The sequence below is a fragment of the Neoarthrinium moseri genome (genome assembly GCF_022829205.1).
Source record: "Neoarthrinium moseri strain CBS 164.80 chromosome Unknown scaffold35_Wmoseri_CBS_16480, whole genome shotgun sequence".
Lineage (NCBI taxonomy): Eukaryota > Fungi > Ascomycota > Sordariomycetes > Amphisphaeriales > Apiosporaceae > Neoarthrinium > Neoarthrinium moseri.
In genome coordinates, this window is record NW_026055149.1 from 82840 (window position 1) to 99397 (window position 16558).

Here is a 16558-nt window from a genome sequence, read left to right on the forward strand (position 1 = left end):
CATGCGCATTTGCACAAGGCTGCATATAAGTTTGACCATGTGCCTTGTTGGATTCTCATGTAGAGTTCGTGTCTGTGTAAAATGGCCTCATAGCCTTGCGAATTGGGCCTCGCTCGGCTGACTTTGGGAACCCGACCCTGTGACAGCATGAAAATAGGCCTCATCGTCAGAAATAGGCCTCGCGTTGGTAAATTGGCCTCGTATCCCGAGTGGACCCTGTAGTCGCTGCAGTGTCTTAGAATGCCCTGCATCGGCGCGGATGCAACCTTGCAAAATGGCCTCGCGCTTGGCATTGAAGTGGAAATAGGCCTCAGGGTGGGCGTTAGGTTAGTGCCGGATGCCATCCTGCGTCGCGTTAAGCTGCATGCACTGCCGCAGTGACTGTCCGAGACAGTTACCAATGACAGAGTGATAGCCTGAAAGGATTGGGCCTCACCGGGCCCATTGTGCGGCAAGCGGGCTGCCTGTATTGGTCATCATTACTCAAGGCTACGACAAATACGCGTCACAAACTGCAAAGAATCTAACTTGGACAGGCTGAAACTGCAGCTGATTCCGGGTTGATGACTAGCGACCTGAGACTTGTGGTGAAATGGGAAGAACGTTTGGACGCTGCCACGAAATAGATACCGAGAAACTTGCCGAGGCTGCCTGGTGAATCGCATATAATAGAGTGCCGTGAGCCGCTTCCACTCGAGGTCGAATGTCTATCTGTCATCGTATGTATGTCTGGCTAAGTTGGGATGGCATCGTTCATTTTCCGAATGTTGATAAATCAACGTATTGGGGGTTGCAGGGCAGGAGCATTGCTAGTACATGGGTAGCCAATGTCAACTCGAGGGCCAGTGCACTTATGCAGCTTGGGCGTGTGTAAGTCAACTCTCAGATCCAAGCGCCGGTTTACCCAGCTAAGATGATTAGTACATGGATAGATGGGACATAGAGGCAGCAATTTTACCATCCATCACATTTATACTCTGACTTCAACCTAGCTTCGGCCAGGCAAGAATGTGATGCAGCGGTCCAAGCGTAGAAGCGATGGGAAGTTGCTGTCGAACCCTGGCCAATGCTTCCATCTTATCCTTCGTGGCTGGCCTACGGCGTTCGTTTGCATCTAGATCGACTTCTAGAGTAGCGCAAAATAGATGTCATCAAAGTGCTCTGATTTTGCAACGAAGGAATGTATTTGCAAAAGATGAGTAAACGAGTGACACGAAAACACAAATATTGTTTGCGATGCTGAAAACACTGCCATCTCTGATGTGGCGAAGAAAAGTGAAGTTGCCCTGCTCTACAGGCCCAACTTAGGCTGCATCCGATTCTTCCCTTCAAGTCTCAAAAACCAATCCAGTTCGCCCAAGTGAGTGAATTTCCCTGCTCCCTCGTATTCGCGAGTTTCAACTCTCTTCTTCTAAGCTGTATATAGACTGTAGTTTTCTTTCTTATGCTGAGTTTTGGGTGTCTATACCCCGGCCCACGGCGCTGTTAGTGGGTGTGGGGACGTTTTGCGGGGCCGGCCGGGTTTGCCATAGTACCATTTTCTGCAATGAGTAATATGCTCCAAATGACTTTCTATTTCCTCATGCTTCTGACCGCATCTGCAAGCGTAGTGTCCAATGGCGTCAGACCTGGTACATTTCATGATGTGCCTCTTATAGTTATCCTTGCGCTTGTTGGTATGTTTACCGCAGTGGCAGATAAAGAATTCTGTTTCGGTGGAATGAATAGTGTCTTTATGGCGTTTGAGGTCATTGCTCTTGTCAAAGTGCTTGTTACAATTTAAATGATTGCATATAAACTTCCTCGGCTTTGCATCTGTCGCTGGAGATGCGCGTGAAGCCTGGGGCGCGGGTGTCGGGGAATAGGCAAGCTCTGGAGTGTGGATGCTAGAAAGACCGGGATCAACTGATTGAGAAACACCCCAGGCGACAGACTGAGCGGCAGTTGGCGTAATAGGCTCAGGCGCCTCATACGTATTGCCCGCGTCTACGGCATAGTAAGCTGAAGTCTGATAAATTCCATTCCAGTCAGGTGTCGAGCCGAAATCACCAGGGCCCAGATCCCGAGTTTCATTGTAGTCAAAGTAACTCCACTTTCCTGGTGACTGCCCGGCCGTGCTTCTTAGTGGATAATCGCAGAATATTTGGTCAAAATCGTATAGCTCCAAATTGAATCCAGTCACAAGCGGAACTGGCTCCCTAATGGGGCCCGATTCCTGTGAGCTTATTTCTTCCATTTGGTCCGCGGGGTTGACCTTATCAGCCAATAACCTGCATAGGGTCCATTCGATTGCCCCTTGTCACAAGCCTACCGACTATGCTTGAGGGGCACTGGTGTTGCCTTTCCAGTGGATAATAGTGGTTCGCTGTAGCGTATTCGCAGCCCGAAAATCTGTTCCCGCTGCAGGTCAGTGGCTGTCTGACGACGCTAAATCCACAGGCAGTTCATGTTACAATTGAACTACTGTGCTTGCAGAGTCCGCATTGTGCTGTGTCAACATACCTGACATTCATTGACATGGAATATGTGTGAAGTAGCAGATATGGCAACCAGAGCAGTACCGAGACCTGCTTAGTTGCTGGTCAGGTCCCAGTATGGCACACCGAAGAAGTTGTTATTCGTCGGAAGAGGGTTTGGGTGGGTTGGCTCACAGGGAGAACAGAGAAGAATGGTTGAACAATGACACGATAAAATGGGCGAAGCAAAGCATTTTCTCAAGTTTGAGGCTCAATGAGGCCCATAACCCGAAGGGGTGGTGGTGAGGCTCTTTTCCGCTGCTGCTTTCAGTCCACGCGCGTGCGAGTGGGCAGGAACCCCGACTTACGACACACCGGATGGCTATTCAGCTATGGCCCGGATCAACGAGACTCCAAGCCAGCAATGTACCGCTCGAACTGTGGTCATATTTCTAATCCATTCGATTTTAGAGTCCTTACTTTTGCTCTTGACATAACAATCTGAGCCCGTTAGAACTCATGACGCTCACCTGGAAAGGTGACCAAAATATAGTAACATCGAACTTATAGCTATCCTACGGCAAGCTAGCGCATAGGGACAAGTGGGCGCCTGAAGTTGACGACGTTCGCGCACCATGACTCCTGGCGTAGCAGGGCCAGCCCGGAGACATGATCGGTTCGGTAAGACAAGCAAGTGCCTCGAATTGATTAGGAAATACCACCTTTTCTTAGCAGAATCCTGCCGCGTGCTACGTGGACGCCTCTGCGCCGACGGCGTTTGACTTGGAATCCAACTCCCACGGCACCCAAGCAAAGAGATGCTTCGGGAAAGATATAGGAGGAACCGCATCATCTGACTACGCAGATTAATCATACATATACACATCTCAAGTCTGGAAACGCCGATAGACAGATAGACAGCAATTGATCCGTTTCTTCGACCACATCTCTCCCAAATCGAAGTTGATCTTACCAACCGACTGTATCCAACACCTTGCTACTTTTCAGGCCTTTCTAGCCCCACGAAGTTTCTCTCAAGGCAATACAGCAAAGGCGCATACAGCACATCGACTGACTAGCTGCATCCCACCGAACAAAACCCCGTATGCATGTCTTCGCTTAGCGGTATCTGCAGTCGAATAGTCGCAAAATCCGCCTAATGAGGCTGTGTAAAAAAGAGCAGAATCGGACTGCTAAGCCACAAGGCAAGGAACTCCCATTAATCCCGTACTGCTTTCATCACAAGTCGAGGGAGCCAAGGTCGTTCTCTAAAGGTGGAAACGTCGTTCGGAAAACCCCGGTCAATCTCAACAATGCCGACAACTGGTTAACTCAAGTCGGTGAGGCGTACGGTATCATTTCCAACCTTGCGACATGGCTCTTGAGTTCGAATGGTCCACTGGGCACTCGCCTGGTGTCACTCTCACCTTGGCGGCATGTCACAATGGACGCCTTCCTTGGGGCCCCCGAGAGCTGCGATCGTCTCGTTGATGTCATGGTGCATAATGCCTTTTTTAAATGATGGAAATCTGCGTGAAGTGTGAAAAATATGCGTTTTCCTATGCGCTAGCCAGCGCCTGGTGTCCTTGCGCAGTGCATACCTCAAGTCGACTGTCACATTTCTGAGTCCTTGACACACAATAATACGAACAACCACAAACTCAATTGCCAATCTATTCATCCAAACTCGAAACCCTCGCAGTTCTCTTGCCAATATCCATCGCGAAGCGACAACACTCTAGCAAAACTCAACCCCCGTGATCTCTCTTCCATATTTGTTCGACGGCCCTCCCTGATTCAACACATCGTTGTAGACCCACCCAGACTGTGCAAGACACTCATCTTGAACCCATTGCAGGTCGATTGACATGTTGCGGCCGGTGCAGCTCGAAGGATGCCCCCGAGCACAGATATAGACGATCGCAGTCCCCTGCTGGGACGCCAGATGCTGGTAGGCCGGGAGCGCGCCATCCGTATTGCAGTAGTTCCACATTCTGTCCCACGCCTGATAGTAACTTTCGCTGTCGATATTATTGGAGCCACAACGACCACTTGCACGGGGCACGACCGTGTCTGTGGTAGTGGTTGCTGTATCGGGCTCGGGGATGAGTGTTGCACTTGGAGAGAGGTGAGGTTCATCTTGGACCTTTCTCCAAGGCCAGGCTGCACGACCGGAGCCACCTTCATATCCAAACAACTCGGGGTTGGTGTCTAATAGAGCGGCCTTCGTATTGCCATTCTCATCCCGGCCGAGGATCCATAAGCCGTTCGCAGCGTTCTGAGGTAAAGTTACAGCTACTGCGGCCGCAACGAATATGGCGAGTGAGAGTGATTGATGGTAATGCATTGATCTAGTGAATCAAGCTTTATCAGAACGTGTGCCTAGGAGAGTCGTTTCCGAGTGCCACTTACAAGTTGTGGGATCAAACGCAATCTGGTGCTTCCCCCTTTTAAGCAAAATCAACCACAGACCATATCGCATGCTCGGCGTTTCTATGATCGTCCCAGTGGCCAACCAAACACTCCTTTCTGACCTGGCATGAAAGTGACTCGGGCCGGATATCCTGTGCAGCGTCGCGCCCGTCGGGTTCGTCCCACAGCAAAGAATTAGGCCGAGCTCTCACCTCCACCGATGGTCAGCGATTGGATCGCAGTCCATATATCGGCCGCATGAAATTCGTCCGTAAAACGTCCCACGACGTAGTCAAGATTGAATTGTATACCGACATTGCACCGTATCCAATTGTATGCGGCGTATTCGAATCTGCGCCCGAATGCTGCCAGAGGATCGGCGAGTCGAACCTACGTATCTGGCCGGGCGGGTCTACCCTTCGCCTGTACTGATGGGCGGTATTCATCATGATGCGCCGGTTTCTAGCAGCTCCTTGCACCGTTCTAGCCTATCATGCGCTTCTCGGAGAAGTTCATAATGCGACTTGGCAGCAAGGCCGCCAACGGTGTCCAACAATATTGGCAATGTGTCTTCGAGCGTCGTTGCAGTACTGGAGTCCAGCTCCTGTAAGTTCGCGACCTTGGATAGGTAGTCGGCAAGATTTTCCCTCCGCCTAGACTGAGGCGAGTGCGATGGGCGGACCGTGGATGACGAGGCAGATCTAGAGCTGATGGCCTTGACGTAGGACCAAATAGTCAATGTCGCGTAGTACATGATCCAAGGGCGGTGGGGGTCCGGATCAGTTCGGCACGAGTATTGCGCACCGTATGCAGAAGAGGCGGTCCCATTGTGATACGCTGACAACCTTCTCTGTCGAGGATCTATGAGAACCGAGTGGAGCAGCTTGAAAGCATGGAGCACAGCGTGGCGGGTTGTAGCATGCGCAGCCCAGATTCTCATTCGCGACACAACGTTGCTGTGATCACGCATCGTAATTTTTCGTCCGACAAGGCGCTTGGCACCCGCAAAAACCTGACAGTCGATCATGTCGACGTATAGACTCATATGAGCGAGGTGATATAAGACTGCTGCGCTCTGGATGAGGCCATTGGAGCCATGTTGTTGAGTCGATGCGCCGAAGCCAGAACTGCTGGAGCCCATGGCGTCGTCAAAGCTTCGTTTCCATCCGTCGAACGCCTGTAGCAGCATTTGGGACCATTTTTCCCTTGTATCAGTAGAAGACGATGACATATCGAGCCATTTGAGATGTGTTTCACGGTGGTTTAGATGCCAACCAACACTGAGTAGCCCACACATGATGATCATTCGCCCAAATGGATGCGTCTGAACTTCTTTACCATGAATCGCTCTTTTCAGCCCATCTAGGAATGTGACAGGCTTAACTCCATACATGCGGAAACTTGCCTCAAGTTGCCGAAGCTCTTCTGGCGAAGATGCAGACCAGAGGTTGTCGTCGCACGGTAAGGGTAGACGAATCTCATGGGGTGCCATATCTGCTGTATGTTGGAACATCGCAGCATGCACGATATCCATCATGAAAGCAGCAAACACGACCCTGTGCATCGCTTCAGTTTCAGCCCATCGTATCCACCAAGCTCTACCATCAAACCCCCCTTGATCTGCAGAAGCCGGCACATCTGGTGGTGATTCACTTCCTGATCGCCCAATAAGAGGGCTGCCACGACGGAGTAAAGTGAGAGTTGCTGAATGATATATGTTTGCTCGTTCATGAAGTTTGCGAGTCGAAATCAACTTCTCATAAAACTCGAGAAGTAGTAACGCCTGGGCTACCCACAAGTCAACTGGGGGTGAAGCATCCTCGGCAGTGAGAATTTCCCATCGGACACAGGTGATGATCAGATCGGCAAAGGCTCCATGCTCTTTTAAAGCCATGCTGGGGCTTTGGGCCTGTACTGACGCCGCTCCGAGCGCAATCATGACCAGCAGCAAGAACACAGAGCAGCTGGCTGGAGAGAAGGTTGGTTGGTGGACAATCGGTAAACGTGGTGCAACGTGATCCCAAAAGTGCCGTAAGCACTCTCGAAGCATTTCAGGGCTGAGGCCCGGAATATCATCTCCTGAATCATGAAGTAACGTCGCATACAAGGGATCGGTCTTCATCTGCTTCTGGCGGAACATCCGAACCCATGTCAGAATCTCTTGGCGGCGAAACTCAGGCATCGTGTCGTCGGGCATGTCGGTTAGGCGTGGAGGTGTGAGATCCATTTGGGATCGACTAGTCAAAGACTCATTCTCATAGGTGATCTGGTTGTTGAATGGTGACTCCAAGCCTCCTTCAAAGAATGGCAGGTTGCTCATGCTGAAGTCCGCGAAATTCCGTTGAGAATCGAACAGCCACATGGCGAAGTTGTTTCTTGCGAAGTCATTGGGGTCTGTAGGCATATCCATAGTCGAAAATGGCGCGAACGATGCTTGAGTATGGTCGTGCATTGTGGGTTGGGGTGCATAGCCGCCATTCCGGGGGCGGATGACATTCACAGGGTCGACGGGCTGTGACCAAGGTGTGCTGGTAGTCACGGGGTTCCCGTGCCCATTGAGGAGGGAAGTTGGTGGTATTCCAACAGGATTAGACTCGGGGGAGAGGAGGATGGAAGAAGTCCTTGGTGGGCCAGGCTGGTATGCTGGTTGCCCCTGACCATTGGTACTGGTTGAAGACCCGGGAGTCATCATCGTTACATCGGGGCTCGACACCTTGGCCGATGTGCTGAAGCTGCTTGTGCGGTTCCTGGGAACGTAATTTGTGCCATGGCGCTTTTTGTGTCGCTCGAGAAGATCGAAGCGGACGAAGCTCTGGCTACAGTCGGGGACATCACATCGGAACACCTTTTGGGGGTCATCTATCACATGTTGGTCAATTACCTCAGATATAGTAGAACTACCCACTTACGATTCAACTGGCTGTAGCGACATGCACGTTAGAAACCTGGGTATTCAGCGAGTTGGGCATTGGGCTGACTTACTGTCTCTGCAGATGTTCCTGGCGCGTGTATGCCTTCCCGCAAGTTGGGTGCGTGCACACGAACCTCTTTGCGGCCCCCTATCACTACTTCAGTTCATGAGGCATGTACATTAAGCTATTGAGGGTACTGACCTTTCGCGACGCTCGTTTATAGGGATGAGACCCACTGGGGCTCTGCTCCGTGGTCGGCGATGCCATCTGTCCTGCGGTCGTAGTCCACGGCCATGATACAGCGCGCACAGCTGGGGAACGCCACGCGAACGGTGGTCAAAGTGTCCAAGCGGTAAGGTTGGCGTCGCCGTCAGATATAATGCTGTCCCATCAGCGCGCTTGTCAAGAATGATCGGCCAACAGACTGGAGAGTTTCGATACCAGCAATGTTCACTGCTCGGTCTGGCCGGTCGGTCGGACAGGAGGTCCCGAGTGACTTGGTCGGTGGGTAGCGTCGTTGAGTGGGGGGGCTGGAGTGGATGCGGGGGTGGGGATCTCAACACTTCAGACCACGTGCACCAAGCCTCGCTGCTTAGTTCTGATGGCAATAGAGCTTCACAAACCACTCCAAATGCAGCCCTGGAGATCAATGAGTGACTGGCATCGCTGGTTCGCGTTGCGCGAGGAAAGTCTCCTCCTCACTGGCACAAACTCAGCTAATGTTCTTGACCCCTACGCAATCCAATTCTCGTCGTGGCTCCGATGGGGGTCAATATGATCGTACAAGAATTGCCTGCCAGGTTTCAAGACAATTCGTTTCTGCCGCTCGACACTAGCAATGTTGCCGTTGAAATAATGACACAGCTTGCCTTTGATTGGTCCCAGTCCTGCTCTTCGACATTCTTCACGGACTCAGAATTCGAAAGCCTGCGCACTGGCTGACTGGATTCGAGATAAAAACCCCACGTGGGGGCTCCCGGTCCTGCACTTCCCACAGCTTGCCAAGTATGGGGGAGACATGTCTTATGGGCGGACCGAAGTGCTCCCGTCGAACTTGACCACCACCTTTGCATACGTAGGTGGGTACACACGCTCTAGACAATCTTGCCAATATACTAAAGATCAGAGGTTTGATGATGCCTTACGTTGTTGTGAATAGCCACCTAACAACTACAAGTCAATCCAGCCTGCTCAATAGTGTGATGTCTCCTTCCCTCCATATCAGAGGACAGGAATTATCAAATAATGGCATGCCTTGGGCCAAGAAGGAAGATGGGTAGTTTAAGAATTTGGTCTCTCCACCAGGAAACCGGTGAAGGTTGACTTCGGGTAATTTGTCTCCAGACGCATGCCGATGGACAATGAATGGGTACATTCGCACATGTTCATGGAGTGCGGCTACATTCGGCTACACCTGGCATGAGGCTTGGTAGCACAGGCGCTTAGATCTTCCGTATCGGTGGATTTGGCAACTCATCGAGTCCTCTTCCATAAATGCCATGTTTCAGCCACGGCGGCAACCTATTTCCAAGGTTGACAGAAATCTAAAAAGGCATGGCAGTTCTTGTTCTGTTTTGCAAGTCACGCCTGTATCGCTGAATCTTCAAGCCATTCTTTCCTCCGTGGCCGGACGTTATGACCAACGTAGACTAAAAGACGCCTGCGCAACGTCGAGGCGAAGTGGCATGACATCAGAGCTATTCTCATTCATACTCCGTATGTGATCAATAGCCATGGCGCTGCAGGGGCCAACATCTGCAGGGAATACAAATTGCGCCGACCAGTCCGTACCCAAGGACAGTCTAACTTCTACCTCTGTTTTTGGTCCCTTATATCAAGCCATCAAACGCTTAGCCGGGAGCTTATACAGGAATTGGCTCGAGGGCTGGATTATACAATCTCGTTCGAAACTGCTGTTGGGTGCCGCCAACAAAGAATACAGGAAATTCACCGATCTCTGTCGGCTATCAAACAAGGAATACGTGATGTTTGCGACAGTTGAGGCTCGGGCAACGCAAGCCATACATGGTGCAATTGGCAATCTTGGCCTGACAACATGGATTCCTACCATGGTAGGAACACTCGATTCGCACCACTGGCATATTGGGGAACAACTCATTTTAGAGGATTGCGGGGATTTCTCAAGTCCAGATTCTTTTGCGTTTGGAAAGACACAAGTTATCGCGAGAAGTGATATAAATACTGTCATGGACGACTGGTTTACACACAAACCCAACCACATTCGACATGTATGTTTCGTTGTTTGGGGAAGTACTGCATTAAAGTTACTCGAGCCCTCGTGGTCTGTTCCCCCTGGGGTTGTCACCCTAGATGCACAGAAGATTTGGCAGTCAAAATATGGCCTGTTGGAGACTTCACTTGATGAAGCGATAACTGCTGTCCCCAGCCTGGACTTGGTTGATGGTTTCTTTACCAACCTCGGTAACAGGTCTCGTTATCTGATGAAGTTGTTGCAGTGGCTTCATCGGGGAATCAAAGCCGATGATGGTACGGCTGTCAAGAAGGTTTAGCAACTGATGCATGGGTTAATCATTAGCCAGACTTGTTTCCTTCTCACGAATATCGTGCCTAATTGACTTCTGGACCACTATGTATATTAACTCAAACGATGCCATAGACTCGTCATCGACAACTGAGTTGAAATTCCCTAAAAATGACTTCTACTGCAACCATTGAGCGCCTATTATGATCATAAAACCGCTCATCCTCTAACAAGACCACTGGGCCGTCTGATTCGTTGGCTATAATAGCCTGAGTACTATAGTGGGATCTCTCTTTTCTATGCGTTGTATCCACGCAAGAGCGAGCTGTTGAGATATCCGTTTCAACTTCCTGAGCTTTTGCAAGACTCTCTGATAGTTCCGCGGCGATTTCCCAATGTGGGTCGTTGAAGCAAGTGTAAATCTGTCTCTGAGACTCTCCGTGCTCGTCCCAAGATACCGAGAACAGAACGGTGAAGTTTCCGCTTGAAATAAGTGCATGAGACTGGGATGAGGGCCTCCAGGCGCATGGGAAGGAAATACAAAAGTCTGGAGGGTCCCATGCTTCCAACCATGCACCACTGATCTTTCTCATTCTCCCAAAGCCAACTGTGACTAGAATTCCTGAATGTTGTGTTGAGCCACTCGCTTCCTGACCTGGGCTTCTGGAAATTTCATATCTACCACTTTTCGTTGAGAGCATGATGTCTTGTATTCCAACAGCTCTCCCAAGTGGATATGATCTATGGAAATGGAAAAAGGAAGACGGGAAATGCCCTCTCTCGAAGTTGTTATCCGCTTTTTGACAAATGGATATCCAGATTTGATACCGCCTGCAAGAAGGATATTGGAAATTGGACACCGTCGAACAAGACCCGTTGCTGATGGGCTCTTTCCTCTGAATCTCTAGGGAGCAATTCAAGCCAATGAAACAAGCTCCGTGATTATTCCCAGGTATCAGGGAAGTCTGGACTTTCAGTCCAAGGTTTGTACTTGAGTACGGCAGCCTTGTTAAATCATAGTCCCGTACGATAGATCCGCAATCTTGAAAATACGATGGGGATTTAGCTAGTGCTCCAGTCCAGATATTCCGATCTGGTGCGGCAAGTTTCCAAGCGAAGATACTTTGATCGTCTGATATCTTGATGATTTCTTCTTGAAGTTTCTGAAAGGCCTGAATGCCTTGACCATAGAGCATTGGCATGTTGATACCGAAAATACCAAGCAGGCAATAGGCCATATCTTCGATGACAGTCGTTTTCCTGTCTGAAGCCCATGACATTCTTTGAGCAATTGAGAAGGTTGGAATTTTGTTTCGATCAGCTAGGACCTTCTCGTGAATGTTCGTAACTCTCGCAATAACCGTCCTCAAAGAGGTTCGAGACCCTAGTGGTGTCCAGTCCAGAGCATAGAATTCAACTTCACCAGGGGCAAGTAGCTCCTGAAGAGTCCATCCTCTAGTCCACCACCTGCTGCCGCTGAATTCGGCAAGTGTTGAGACATCGTCATCATTTCGGGCGAACCAGTCTTCTAGTTGACTCAAGCATGTCTGCCTGAAATGATTGCGTGGCACCGAAACATCGGGCAAGTGGGCATAGCAGATTCTCGAGTCATGATACCACGCACTGATATATCAAATGTCAGTCTACAAATACTCTGTGTGTCTTGACATGCACCAGGATAAAGCAATATGCTTGGATGGCTTCATAGCGCTACTCACAACATCGAATTGATGGCCTCACTCAACTCAGCTGAGCTCTCCTTGTTGATGCAGTTGGTATCACACCAGAGATACTGGAGTCCGTCCCGTTGAGCCTGCTCGCATGCACCCAGGATCTTTTGATAGCCTGACTTGGCTTTTATCTTATTGGTATATTCAGACTTGTGGACGTGTGGACACTGTCCCTTGATCGCACCGGAGGGGTTGACTTGCTCCCATTCCTGGAACGTGACTTCCTCGGAACCCCACGTGTGGGACAGAATGGCGTACTCTGTCTGCTGTGGGTTGAAAATGTTGACGAGGCGGAGAGTCTGAACATCGATGAGACGCATCTTGGCTGAGGTACAACGCAAGGGAAGTTATTCTAAGCAATAATATGGACACGGCGGGAGTTACACTTGGTGAGGACGACTTGTGGTTCTAAGCCTCAGGTGGTGTCTGTGTCCTTCAAATAAATTACCAGGTCAATCTCCCACACAAATATGCCCGAAATGTCATCATTTAGTCCACGCAATCCCCATTGACATAGCCCCGGAATGGAGTTCGGACGTATCATAAACGAGGAACAATCACGACAATCGAAAATGATACATGCAATCTCCCCTCATCTCACCGCCGTTGTGAAAAAGCGACAAGGCCATGTGTCTGTCCGCAGTGTCTAAACCAATGTGCACTAGACAATTGTGCGTGGACATCACATCCAATCCAGCTTTCTCATATATCATCACCCTGTCAAATCTGATGCGACTTCCCCTGTTAATATGAAACATCGATGTTGTGGCTGTATATGGATCCACGCAGTCCAGTTGACAGGCAATCTGTGGACAACTGCATTTCAATAACAAGGAACTGGGGCTGAGTGATGATGTGGCTTGAACCAATACATCAACTCATGAAAATCTCACTATCCAGTTAGTGTGATGCCTGAGCCATCCGAATTTATTAAACATGATGCCCAAGAACTAATAGACAGGATCGTAAACCCCTATCCGCCATCCGTCAAGTCGACGCTGCCGCAATGCAAGAGATGCGTACCGATTTTTAGACTTTTTCCAAGAGAAAATTAGATCATCTGGCGGAACCCGTATGAGCTTGTGTAGATACATCATAAGTGACGTGTCCAAGCCCAGCGTGTGAAAGCCAGCTCGGATCCGATTGGCCAATATCCGCGACTCTTGACCAGACTGTTCCGACCACGATATAATTTACATCATCCAGGAACTTCAAGATACACCAAGTCAAAGAGCTTCTCCTTGAGAGACGAAGGCGGAGGATCATGACACATCGAACTGACCTGAGTTGTCTGGGAATCGAAGGCTGGGAGCCGCCAACAACTGACCGCTATATCACCAAATCTTCAAGAACCAGGATTCAAGACATCATTTACTCGCATACATACTGCACCCTGGCTGGTTTGCCTGTGGTGTCATTCCGCAGTCAATGGCTCCGGCAGGCCACGAACCTGATGTCCTTTGTTCTTACCATGACGCCAATCCCAGATTCAGCGGGGATCACTCATGAGATTTGATCTCTCGACCAGTGCGTTCGGGTTTGTCATTTCTCTAATTCATATCACGCAGTACGATTTTCCAAATCGCTTGCTTTTCTCTAGCTCTGGCTGCGCCGCCCCAGATGTCGTTTACCCTAGTCCTACTTCCCTGCTATCTGCCTACATCCGCTCCTCACGCCACGTCGGGCAACCTCACCGCAATGTCGCCCGACTGGGTGATGTACCGCACCCACGGCAGCGAGGGGTATTGTAACTGGTCACTTGTCAGTAGAGGCCACGGGAGGCGAGAGAGGGGGCCTGAGACATACCTTGGGCTCCGTAATCTTCAGATACCGGACCTGAATACCACTTGTCGTAAAGTAGGGGATCTCAAACTTGACCTGGATGGGTCTCTTGGCGCCCTTGCCTGCATTGACACCACCCATACTTCCACCGAAACCACCGGTCATACCGCCTCCATGCTCATCATCACCACGGACGCTGGGCAGACCCAGCTCTGCGCGCATCAGGAACTCCTTGGACCCACCGAACTGCTTGATCTTCCACACGATGGCGCTCTTCTCCGGGGCGTAGTGTACACTGCCGATGTTGGTCCTGAAGCGGGGCGAGTCGGCGTCATCGGGCACGGGGACGATGATCTCGACGTTGTTGGCCGTACTCCTCCTCTTGAACTGGGCACGCGCCTTGAGCATGTACTCTATTCTTGAGCCGGAATGGCTCTCGACAACGCACTCAACCCAGATCAGGGGCTTGACCTGGGTGTTCAACCGGTAACTCATGAGCTCGAACTCGCCATCGGGAGGAATGAAGGAGATGGTCCTGTCGTTTTCGAAACGTGATAACCGCACGCACTGGTGAAACTTGACATCCTCCATCTCGATGGCCTTGCCTCTGGTTGTCCTTCCTGTCGTCTCAAACATGACCTTGTCGTTCAAGCCCAGCCGCAGCTCGGGCATACCGGACAGGTAGCACTTCATCTTGATAGCACCCAAGATTTCTGAGCGCAGCACGTTGCCGTTTGCAGAGACCAGCAAGTTCAAGCTCTCGACGACGTCCAGGAAGACCTCGTTTTTCCTATATCTGATGCCTTCGGACCGCCACGACACGGCGTTTGTGACGGCGATGGGCGGCCTGGCCTGCACCTCGAGCTTGTGTGATTCCTGCGTGATATACTCCTGGAGGATCTTGGACTCGGTGGTCTGGGGGTAGCCAAAGTCCATCATTTCGTCGAGCAACTCGTAGATGATGACAAAGTTGTCGCGGATGGATTCCTCCTCGAGGGCCTTGAAGTACTCGGTGAAGACCTCGACGACCTTGTGCAGGAACAGCAGGATCTCGGCGGCATTCGTGTTTCGTTTCGTCAAGGCGAGCAGGTACAGGTTGTTGTGTCGAATGTAGAGGTACTTGGTTGGGTCAGCCGTCAGGGTAGCAGCGCAGCAGGTGCAAGCAATATGCCTACGTTGATGCCCTCGTGCGAGAAGCAGGGGGGTACGGCGGATGATTCTTCTTCGGCTTCGCTCAGGAGGACGGGGAACTTCTCGACCGCCGACATGGGAATGTCACCTCTGTAGTTGCGGGCAAGCAGGGTCTATGGGAGACTCTGTGTTAGCAGGGCGGGAAAGCGCCAAGGCCAAGGCCCCGATAGCATAGGAAGCTCACCTTGCCCTTGAGGTCGAGGAAGAAGAGGGCGGAGGCCATGATGTCGGGAGCAGCAGGACAGGAGGAGATCGGGGTACAAGGGAGCTGATGTCAATCGGCACTGGGGCCAGACAGCGCGACTCAGAAGGTCCTGTGCATGCGCCGTGCCGGTCGGAGGTGCAATGCAATGGGCGGAACTCAGGAGCCTGATCTCACGGTGGTCTGTCGTCTCGTTGGACCGGCCACCTAAAGGAGGCTCAGGGACCCCTCGTCGATGATGTGGTAAGGTGTACCCTCGCCTCTGCGGTCGACAGCAGCTGGCAGCAAGGACCGACAGCTGGGGATCCCGGGAGGCAGGTCAAGGTGAACTAGAGTGAGAGCTAAGACGCACTAGGCTGCTTTGGGACCCGACGTATCACTTATGTAAGCATCTGGTTGCCGCTACTGGGCTGGGTCACGTGAGAGTGGATACCCACGCATTTTCTGAATTTTCTAATAAAAGTCGACGATGGCTTCGGGGGTTTCCCTCTTCTTCCCTTCCTTCTACCACGCGCCCTATTAGACAGTGCTGGGAACTCATGCACAACTGGAGCTGGCTTTCTGTCAGTCTTCCGACCGTGTCCTCAATTGATTCTCTGCGATACTGCGGCGCGGAGAAGGATTCAACGAATCAGGTACCATAAGAGCTGCCCGAGTATGTCACATCGGCAAAACTTCCGTTGCTTTGGCGGCGTCAGAGGAACCGTACATTTTTTTGTTTTTTAATCTTGCGTATTCTCTGCACGAGATGGAGAGAGTGTGAGAGACAGATAGCCGTGACTCCATCCATCGTGCCATCATGTGACTCTTCTCGGATCTGATGGCCTTCTTCGACTGTCTTCAAAGTCTCTACGCGAGCGCTACGCTCTCGAATGATGCCATGTCTTGGCTGGACCACCCGCGATACCACAGTCCTGGTCTGGAATTCATGCTGTCGTCCTCGCGTCTCAGCTGGGGCTCGCTAACTGGGATCGCTCGTCGGGATTTTAACGATGGAAATTGGCGTGCCGTCTGTCCCCAAGCCTGCCCCCAGTCGCGCAGCACGTGTTTTCCTCCCAACCCAAGCCTCCCACCGAGGCTCACCTGCTTAGCTGCTTTTCCCCAGCGCGCCCAGCCCGGGGCTTGGGGGGCCTCACTGCCCAGCAATCCAGGGCTGCCAGGCCGGCCGCCCACGACGAACGGGGGGCACCACAGCGCGCAACTTCTAACTGGGTGCCAACCTTCCGACTCGCTGTTCAGCTGAAGCTTTCGGCGGACATCCCATGGATGCTTACCAATGGAACGTCGTTTGATCGTGGTGTGTCATTTGCACCTTTTGGAAGCCCCTCTGCATGCCCGGACTCGACGTTAGACGCTGTCTAGCAGCAAGT

The 16558-nt window shown here is 51.3% G+C and overlaps 4 protein-coding genes across 4 annotated transcripts; all 4 read right to left on the bottom strand.

Annotated features, from left to right (window-relative positions):
• Positions 1 to 4194: 4194 nt before the first annotated feature.
• JN550_008358 (uncharacterized protein) lies at positions 4195 to 4803 on the bottom strand (the record flags this gene model as incomplete). Its single annotated transcript, XM_049320311.1, has 1 exon — positions 4195 to 4803. The coding sequence occupies one exon, from the start codon at positions 4801 to 4803 to the stop codon at positions 4195 to 4197; it is 609 nt and encodes a 202-aa protein (XP_049169580.1).
• A 510-nt stretch (positions 4804 to 5313) lies between these two features.
• JN550_008359 (uncharacterized protein) lies at positions 5314 to 8075 on the bottom strand (the record flags this gene model as incomplete). The annotated part of the gene is made up of 3 exons (XM_049320312.1): positions 5314 to 7727; positions 7778 to 7788; positions 8017 to 8075. 3 exons carry the CDS (start codon positions 8073 to 8075, stop codon positions 5314 to 5316), a joined length of 2484 nt encoding a protein of 827 aa, XP_049169581.1.
• Positions 8076 to 11238: 3163 nt separating this feature from the next.
• JN550_008360 (uncharacterized protein) lies at positions 11239 to 12333 on the bottom strand (the record flags this gene model as incomplete). Its single annotated transcript, XM_049320313.1, has 3 exons — positions 11239 to 11253; positions 11312 to 11906; positions 12002 to 12333. The coding sequence occupies 3 exons, from the start codon at positions 12331 to 12333 to the stop codon at positions 11239 to 11241; spliced, it is 942 nt and encodes a 313-aa protein (XP_049169582.1).
• A 1350-nt stretch (positions 12334 to 13683) lies between these two features.
• On the bottom strand, positions 13684 to 15209 carry JN550_008361 (uncharacterized protein; the record flags this gene model as incomplete). The annotated part of the gene is made up of 4 exons (XM_049320314.1): positions 13684 to 13764; positions 13820 to 14914; positions 14971 to 15099; positions 15171 to 15209. 4 exons carry the CDS (start codon positions 15207 to 15209, stop codon positions 13684 to 13686), a joined length of 1344 nt encoding a protein of 447 aa, XP_049169583.1.
• Positions 15210 to 16558: the final 1349 nt, after the last annotated feature.